Below are 9,417 nucleotides of genomic sequence, written 5' to 3'. Positions count from 1 at the left end.
ATGGTGTTCCTGTAAAAGGCAGTATATATGCTAAAAATCGTAGTCATGTTAGACAATATCTCCATTGTAAACCCCCCCTACAGTCTCCCTTTCCTAATCCCACCTTTCCCTTTTACCCTATGTCCTATTACCCCCAGTGTATTCCTAATCCGCTTTTTCATCCATGGTTTCCCTCACAAAACCATACCTTTGCCAATTGTTTCCCCAAAGATCCCTTTCCAATGCCGAGTGGGGGATGAAAAGGGGGAGGGAAGAAATTAAACCCTCTCTTGCCTCAGTTTCCCCACAAAGCATGCTCAGAGAGTCCTGTCTCCCTTCTGTCAGCCCTAAGATGTTCCACAGAATCTGTTTGGACATTTGAAGACTCAGGAGGGTGGCTTGTTTTGTTTTGAAACTGTTCTTGTTATGTTTATCCAGTTGTTTTCATTCTCCTTTTATTAAAATAAAACGGGTGAGATGTTGGGGTCCCTCCCCCCTGCCATGGAGCCCTGGGAGAGGGACCCTGGGGGGGGAGGCACGGGGTTCCCTAACCCCTGGTCAGCCTCGTTCCCGTTGGTTGGTTTGTGTTTCCCTGCGCAGGCAAAGGACCCTTGGTCCGGTGATTGAGCAGTTCCTCGGCAGAGCCCCGGCCATGCGGCTAGGGAAATAAACATCTCTGAAACATCTACCAAGAATCTGTCCACATATATATTTCTTTTCCACAGGACTCCTGGTTTGATGGAGGCATGTTACAGTATCCCCGCTGTAACACTGACCTGCCTCCAGGAACTGGAGTTTTAACTGCACCTTTAAACATCTTGGGACTTTCAGTATAATCGTAAGAGCTGGCAGTAGACCTAACACAACTAGGAAGAACCTGCTTTAGACATGGCTTAATACTAAATCCTAAACATTAGGTCTTGAATATTCTCCAAATCTGTTTTTTTCTGTTCCTCTTGCCTCTAAAAGTGTCCAAAGTTGATCCAGATGAGCAGTGGGAATAAAACATCAAGAAATGAAATTTGCAATGGGAAAATGTAGTGGCCACTTAGCCTGTGGTACAAGGGACAGAGAGAATTCTTGGTAGGACAGTCCCTGGTGCCAGAGACTTCTGTCAAGGTCACGGTGAGAAAAGAAGCCTCTCCCAGAATGCTTTGTTCTGTTATAGTAATCTACCCCAGTTCTGCTTCTTGGGTTGGCTGTTGGTCGTTCCACCCTCTTGCTACCTTATACGTTTCATGTCCTAGAAAGTTCTTCACTCCAGGTTCCCCCCATTGGCCTCTGCCCCTCGCCACTCCTCCAGAGCTTCCCCATTGGTTCCCATTTCCTAGTCCCGCCTTTGTACCGCCCCTGTGCCCTCAGATCATTGGTCTCTGGTGCTTGCCCCACTCCTGTACTTAAACCTGAGTTCTTCACTGTTCTCGGTCTTTGCATCTTGATCCCTTTGTGGTGTGGGTGCAATAAACCTCTGTCCTTGGAACTCAATGCAGAGACTCTTCCTGCCTCTTTGCCATTGACCCATATTACTGGAGCTACCCGTGCATTTGTGCGTGCACGCGTGTGTGTGTGTGGCTGTTCCTGCTGAGCAGATTCGCTAACAAGATGCTCTTGGAAGATCGCAGCACCTCGCGCTCCAGCAGAGAGCCTGCGGAGCTTGGGATAGCGATAGGAGAAAAAAGAGCTGTCTTGCACATGGAAGATCAAGGTCCATTAGCTGAGCTCTGGAATAGGATATCCCTTTTCCATGGTACAAAGCTTCTGAATCTAGTGCAGGACACTGGTTCCTGAAAAAGATAATGCAGTTCTGGAGCGAGGCTGGCCCTGAAAGTGGGGCATCCTGCCCATGGCAACACCACAGTTGGAAGGGCTGGGATTGCCCCATGCTGTGTGGGGGAGTGCTGTTTGTTGTTCTGGTCCTCTGGGAAATGGTGGTAAATCCTTTGGCCCTGGATGTTGTCTGTTTAGGAGGAGGGGATGCCATTTCTTTTGAGAAGGGCTCATAGTTCCTCTCTTGGATGGCTGCAGTTGGATGGGTTCAGCTGAAGTTGTAGGTGGCAAGAGCTTTCCCAGCTGGCACATTTGTGAGGTGTGTTTTTTGCCAGATGTTTTCAAGTTTGTAGCTGGACTCTGCGAGAGTGAAAAGATTATTAGTGCAAAGGATTAATTCGTGTGGCCCCTTGACTGTGGTGCAAATACGAATTTGCACTTGGAAGGTGAAGATCAGCAGTCTCTCTTTGTCGTGACACTGTTGATTGGAGAGCAGCCACGTTGCCAGCTTGGAGCTTGGCGTGATTTAGAGCTCGGCGAGGTGCAGGTCGTTCTTTTGCAAGTCAACAGCACCATCGTGTGGTTATTTTTATGAGCGCTCGTGGTGCTCAGGAAAAAGCCAGGCACTTTGCTCTCGGGGCACCGTTAGTGTGGGAGCAGTTGGTGTAAGAGCTCCGTTGTGGATGCCGGCTCTTCGAGACTGAAAGAATGTGATCGCGCAGGGGGCTGGGAAGGAAGATGAATTGTTTCATTGTCTGCTGTGCAGCTCGTAGGCGGCAAAAGAAAAGGGAATTCTAGCATGGCCCTTTTCTTCTAGGACCCTTTTCTGTGGGAGCAGCTGCTGATTTCCAGTTTTGTGACTGGACTCTGTGAGACTGAAAGTGCACGAGGGTGCTTAAAGCTGAGCGCACAGGGCTGTGCGTGCTGCACTTTAGAAGCTGCAGGGCTGAGGTGAAGGCCAGCACTTACTTTTTGTTCTAGGTGCTTTGGTACGGGAGCTGGACGTCGTAAGTTTTGAAGCTGGGCTCTGCAAGAGCAAAGGAAAGTGATGGGACATGTAGCTGAGCAGGAAAGGGCATAACTCCGGGGGGTGTGTTGCTTTTCACAGACTACGAGTTAAATGTGGAATCAGCAACAGCTTGCTGTGCAGGTCCCTTTTGTGGCCGATATTTACAGTTGTTCCAGAAGGTTCAGCTTCAGGAGCGCTGCATGACTGAAAGAAAAATGTGATGATACATTAAGTTTGAAAGGAAAGCTCATAGCCCCAGCTCGCATGGTGTTGCTCTCCTTCGAAGCGACTGTGAAACCCGCTCTATTGTTTCCAGATGAAAATCGTGGAGCTGGAGTCAGGGAGGGAGCAAAAACCTAACAGCGCATGCAGCTGAAATCAGGAAGCTTAGTACAAATGTGTGGTGTGCAGTTCAAAGCTGTGTAAGAAACATGATGGCCAGCACTGCCTCTTCTCTTCTAGGACATCTTATTTAAGGCAGCGGATCCTAAAGGTCTCTTGGTGAGTGAGATTCAACACACCGCTCACAAGACACTTCCCCTTTCCATTCAAAAGCCTTAATTAGCACCACGATCCAGGCACCAGAAGAATTCCCATGCCAGGAAAGCAGCAGTTGCTAGATAAGCCCTTCTCCTCGCAGCGTTTTCAGCTACACGCCTCAGCATCGGTCTACGCGCATTCCTTCTCAGCTCCTGGTATGTCTCATTTGAAGCCTGGGGACAGGATTGCAAAAGTCCAGCTCAAAGCTCGTTCACCATCACTGTCAGCTGAGAATGTTCTTGCTCTTGATGTGCGCTTTCTGAAGGCTGCTTGGAGAAGGCGAGCTTTAGGACTGACTTCTGCTTTGACGCCTGCTCCTGGCTGAGCTCTAGCTGCAGGGACTCTACAACGCTGAACAACTAGGGAAGTGCCTATGTCCACGCTGTGGGATCAAGCGCTACGGCTGCGCCTTGCTTTCTGGAGCAGCGAGAACGCTCTCAGCCAACTCGGATTGTGAACGAGCCCTTGTTGGACTTGGGCAATTTGGTGCACTGCACATGCAAGCCCGGTGCTCTCCGGCTTCGTTCTTCCCCGTACGTTGTCCAGACAGAAGAGAAGCCAGGCCATGGCAGTGAGCTTTGCCGCTTTTCCGCATGCATGCTGCACCCACCCATGGTGCACCATGCATGGTTTCTTTGCTCAGCTCAAGCTACAAGGACACCCTTTCCGTTTCACTGAGTCCATGCTGCCCATGTAGCTCTTGCTCAGCTAAGTGCGCCAGGGGAGAAGCACTTGCTGGAGAAGTCTTTCAATGTGCAAGGCTTAGAGCGCAGCACCACAGTCTGGGCCACGAGGAGGGCTGATGAAGAACGTGGTTTTTTCTTGACACCTTTCTCCTGTGCGAGATGTCTACCGAAGATCTTTGCTCCTTGCCAGACTGCAGTGTGCACCAGCATACACTCTGGCCGAGAAGGAGCGAGCAGACAGCACCACCATCTGACGGGCACTATGCAGGTTGTGACGGAAAGCCGACTGCCCCTGGAAGGCGCTGGCAGCTACGAGTTCCCGCAAGTGTCAGGGGCAAACGCCAGGCGAGCTTGTCGTCCTGGCACGGTTCTCTGTGTGAGACACAGGCGAGAAGCTTTCCCATTCCATTCGGATGACCAGAGAGGCAGAATGTGGTGGTACGTAGCGCTTAGAAGCAAAGGGGCAGGGCCCAGGCGAGTTTCAGCAGAAGCAATGTGCTGCAGTGCTTTGCTGCTGGGCACAGTGCTCCGAGTGAGAAGCAGATGACCGTACACCTCTGGGAAAACGAAGGTATGGCGTGTTCGAAAAGGCAAAGAACGAAGCCATGGAGTGCCGGGCTCACGTGCTCGTCGTACGGGCTGCAAGACGATCATGGCTGCCACTCTCCTGCCTGCTGAATTCACATTATAGCCTTGGGAAGGAGGAAGGTCCATGGCAGTTACCCGTGCTGCTGATGGCCAGTCCTCTTGCAGCTCTCTGTGGAAGCAATTGCGCTTCCCTTCAGTCTTCGTCTTTCGGAGAACACGACGGTGGCATGCAGCGGAGGAGGGAAGTACAGAGGGCACCAGTGAGTCTGGTGGTGCTTACGTGCAGAAGGCGAAGGTGCAGCCCAGCACTGGCTTCTACATCTCGGGCCATTCTCCAGGAGAGCAGCTGCTGGAGGCTGCCAAGGGAGCTGCGAGAGTGAAAGCAAGGCGGGCGTCTGTCTTAGAAGAAAGGCACAGAGCCACAGTGTGATGTGCGCTTTCTGAAGGCTGCTTGGAGAGGGGTGCTTCAGGAACGCCTTCTGCTTTGACGCCTGCTCCTGGCTGAGCTCTAGCTGCAAGGGACTCTGCAATGCTGAAACTGCGACTAGGAAAGTGCCTATGTCCACGCTGTGGGATGAAGCACTATGGCTGCACCTCCGTTTCTGGGGCAGCGAGAACGCTCTCAACTGACTTGGATTGTGAACGAGCCCTTGCTGGACTTGGGCAATTCAGTGCACTGCACACACAAGCCCGGTGCTCTGTGGCTTCGTTCTTCCCCTACGTTGTCCAGACTGAAGAGAAACCCAGCAACAGCATTGAACTTTGCTGCTTTTCCACGTCCATGCTGCACCCACCCACAGTGCACCGTGCATGGTTTCTTTGCTCAGCTCAAACTACAAGGACACCCTTTCCGTTTCACTGAGTCCACGCTGCCCATGTAGCTCTCGCTCAGCGAAGTGCACCAGGGGAGAAGCACTTGCTGGAGAAGTCTTTCAATGTGCAAGGTTTTGAACGCAGCACCATATGGATACAATATTGCTGCTAGCAAGAATTTTCTTGCTTCTTTCTACGCCCATGGGATACTTTTCTCTCTCACGAAAAGAGTAGCAGAAATTCTATAAACTATGAAGACCTGCAACCTTGTAGAACTATGTTTGTGGTACAGTAGAAAAATTTTTTGACAGTGGATGTTTAGGATTTCTAGCCAATCCACCCAGGGTGTGGCTGATCCTTTGTCCAATTAGACTATGAAGAAAAAAGTCTATAAAAGAATTTGTAAAATAATTAAATAAATCAAGGTTGCTGCACAATTCCTGCCTGCTGGATCTCTCTCCTCCTCCCTGCAGCTGTGGGATACAGGAATATTTGGTGACCCCAACGTTAACTGCATGCTGCGACGTGTCCTGCACGCTGTGAGCCAAGCCGAATTTCTTTAGAGGTATGCTGTTCCCTTTCCCCCCCCTCTGGACCGGGATGTCCGACGGGACTGAAAAAATGGCAGACAGCGGCTTAAAAACCGACGCTGTGTTAACGGTCTGGAAAGGTGTTTTTAGTATAATGCGCACCTCCATTCCTGAAAATTCACTTTGTGAGTTATTAGACTGGGCTGCCCTGCATGGCATTTCCCCGGACAGAGACACCGCCCTGGATTTTGGGCTGTGGCAGGATATAGGCTGTGCTATCCAGTGCAACCTTCCATCTGGGGATCCGTCAATGATAGAATTATTACGCACTTGGCGGTTTTTATTTAACCTGCTGATAGACCTTGACTGTGGCAGCAGAGCTGGCTCACCTGTCTCGGTGGCGAGTGAAGGAGAGATATCCGAAGGAGAACCCATTGACCTGGCTCCAGGGGCATGTGGTGGTGGACCCGAAAAATCCCCCCTGGTTCCAGGGCAGAGCATGCCCTGGAGCCTGCACTGGGTCACCCTGCGCTGCCGCAGAACCCCATGCCACCCGAGGGCACCACGGTGGCAGAGAAGCTGGGGGGGGTGTCGGGGCAGCAGGAGGGCGCACAGCCCGCCCTGCCATTAGGCTCAGCAGGAGCCACCGCTTTTTCGGGGCCGCGGTTCAGTGGCCTGGCATCTTGGACAGCCATGGTGGCTCCTAGCCCATCTGCGCAAGTGCCTGCTGCTCCAAGGATGCTTGGATGGACCTTTTTGGCAGGCGTAGCTCCGGACAGTGCTGCACACGCGCCTGCCGCACTGAGAATGCCCGGATGCGGCTTGCCCCCCTCTGCAGCACCAGACGGTGCTGTGGAAAAGCAGAATCAAGCAATCGACCTTCTAATACAGCATCTGCCTGTTGACAGAGCTGCTGAACATATCATGGCATCTATCGGAACTGCTCAGCTTGCAAAAGCAGCTGTTGCAGCAGCCAGAGGCATCCCTCCGTGCGGGGCACGCCGTGCCTTCGCCGCCCGCGCCCCCGCGCCAGACGCGGTGAACCAGGAAGTGACGCGGTCAGCAGCTCCAAACCCGGAACCCACGGCGGCAGCCGCGGCTGCAGTGCCAGCAACCAGCACTCAAGCACAGCGCCGGCACTCAAGCCGCCAGCGAAGCCGAGTCCAGCGACAGAGGCGGCGGATGTGGCAGCCATGTCCTGGCCAGAGGCAGCGCCGGGTGCGACCGCAGCACAGGGGCCGCCGGCAGCTGCGAACGCTGCCGCGGCGCAGGAGATGGCAGCGGCTCTGTGCGCGGCTGCAAGCACTGGAGATGGCCACAGCAGCTCCAGCACCAGATCAGTCGAACCTGGCCGAGGTCGCGTCCCACAAAGAGGCTGCAGTTCAAACCACAGCACAGCCAACTGCAGCTTGTGCTGCCAGTTTCTCTTCTGGTCAGTCCGTTCCTCCCCATCCGCCTTTGTTTATTCACGGCACCTCAAAGTTGCCTTTAACCTACGATTCATCATTGAGTAGTGAAGCAGAGGAGGCTTTGGCCCCAGGTCATAAAGCAGCTGTAGCCGGGAGGCAAAAGAAAAGGCTGCTCCAGTCTCGCCCCTGGACCTTCCCAGACTGCACTGTGACAGTGTGTCTGACCCCCTACAACCATTTCTGGGAGTCACTTAAGATGCAGGCTCTGGAGGAGGGAGATTGGGATTTATTGGAAACACTGGGAATGCCAAGCAGAGTTGAGGATCTGAGAGTAACCGGGAAGCTGTTACACTGCATCCACAGGCTGTGCCTGTAGTTCAGGATGGCAGTGATGCCCTGAAAGGGGAGATCCAAGCTTTCCCAGTGTATAAGGCTCTCTCAAATTCAGGTCAGCGTGATAAGCATGAGGTAGTTGCCTGGAAGGTTGCACAGGATCTACAATCCAAGGTTGTACAACATGGGCTCAGTTCTGCTGAGGTTATGCAAATAATAAGTGTGATAAATACAGATTTGCTTGCTCCATTTGATATCAGGCACTTAGGTCAAATCCTATTTCAACCTGTGCAATGTGCAGTTTTTGAAAATACTTGGAGAAAGCTGGCTGACAAGGCTGCATTAGGGAATATGCAGCTCCCTGCTGACGATCCTAGACGTGCAGTAGGGATGGATGCTCTTATGGGGACTGGTCCCTTCTCTGAGCCCAACATTCAGGGTGCCTTTCCCTCTAGCATCCTGCAGCAAGCTCAATTGGTCAGCATGTGTGCCCCATTGAAAACCATAGAGCTGTCTGCTCCTAGAAACCGATATACTGAAATAGTTCAAGGGAGATCAGAGTCATACCTCTCTTTCGTAGAAAAACTCGCTGCTTCTCTCGAGAAGCAGGTTGACGATAATGGGTTAAGGTTCTTGTTGTTAAAGCAGTTAGTGAGAGATAACGCAAACAAAGAGTGCAGAAAAATCATAGATGCCTTACCAGGAGAACCTGAGGTAACAGATATGGTCGAGGCCTGCTCTAAGGTGGGATCTGAGAACCAGAAAAGGTCTGCTTTGGCTGTATTCCTGCAGCCTGTTCACGCATCTTCTGGTCATGAACCAAAGCAACCCAAACAGGCGAAAAACTGAAGCGGCCTAAGCCGAGCCAAAAAGAGAACACACCGATGCCCCAGTGCAAGAGGTGTGGCAGGACAGGGCATTGATCGGACCATTGAAGATCTCTGACTCATGCTGACGATTGGCCTTTGTCGGGAAACTTCTGCCGGGGTGCAAGGAGGGGGAATTGCTCTCCGATGCAGTTGCCCCCCCCAGAAGCTTCCCTTCAGTCTCCGTCTTTCAGAGAACACGACGGTGGCATGCAGCGGAGGAGGGAAGAACAGAGTGCACCAGTGAGTCTGGTGGTGCTTACGTGCAGAAGGCGAAGGTGCAGCCCAGCACTGGCTTCTACATCTGGAGGCTGCCAAGGGAGCTGCAAGAGTGAAAGCAAGGCGGGCGTCTGTCTTTGAAGAAAGGAACAGAGCCACAGTGTGATTTGCAATTTCCGAAGGCTGCTTGGAGAGGGGTGCTTTAAGAAAGCCTTCTGCTTTGACGCCTGCTCCTGGCTGAGCTCTAGCTGCAGGGACTCTGCAACGCTGAACAACTAGGAAAGTGCCTATGTCCACGCTGTGGGATCAAGCGCTATGGCTGCGCCTTGCTTTCTGGAGCAGCGAGAACGCTCTCAGCCAACTCGGATTGTGAACGAGCCCTTGTTGGACTTGGGCAATTCGGTGCACTGCACACGCAAGCCCGGTGCTCTGCGGCTTCATTCTTTGCCTGTGGGAAATCACAAAAGGTGGAATGGATTTTAGGTGTGAGAAATAGAAGCAGGCCTCGGGAAATAAAGCACGGGATTTAAAATTCAGCTTTGCCTGGGAAAATTAGAAGGGTATACGATTATAAGCAGCAAGGACATTAAAAGACAATGGTTAGTTCTTAGGCTTGGCCTAGATGGATGTTGAAGTTGCAAAAAGTATATTTTATTAGGGAGATAAGTTTAAGCTTAA

General features: G+C 52.0%; 1 protein-coding gene across 1 annotated transcript; it reads left to right on the top strand.

The window, feature by feature from the left end:
• Nucleotides 1-674: 674 nt before the first annotated feature.
• On the top strand, nt 675-8,821 carry LOC121664259. The gene is made up of 2 exons (XM_042027439.1): nt 675-7,143; nt 7,207-8,821. The coding sequence occupies exons 1-2, from the start codon at nt 6,366-6,368 to the stop codon at nt 7,695-7,697; spliced, it is 1,269 nt and encodes a 422-aa protein (XP_041883373.1). The 5' UTR covers nt 675-6,365; the 3' UTR covers nt 7,698-8,821.
• The last annotated feature ends 596 nt before the right edge of the window (nt 8,822-9,417 follow it).

This window comes from Corvus kubaryi, unplaced genomic scaffold (assembly GCF_017639235.1).
Source record: "Corvus kubaryi isolate FWS band 111438036 unplaced genomic scaffold, C.kubaryi_AGA036_p1.0 130, whole genome shotgun sequence".
Lineage (NCBI taxonomy): Eukaryota > Metazoa > Chordata > Aves > Passeriformes > Corvidae > Corvus > Corvus kubaryi.
The sequence above is the reverse complement of the archived record's forward strand: the minus strand, read 5'-3'. Positions and strand labels throughout refer to the sequence as shown.

Bases quoted from the DNA above. Each gene is read 5' to 3' on its own strand.
- LOC121664259 (XM_042027439.1), top strand. From the start codon at position 6,366: ATGTGGTGGTGGACCCGAAAAATCCCCCCTGGTTCCAGGGCAGAGCAT. The intron at 7,144-7,206 runs ACAGGGGCCGCC...GGCTCTGTGCGC, and splicing joins GCGCCGGGTGCGACCGCAGC to GGCTGCAAGCACTGGAGATG.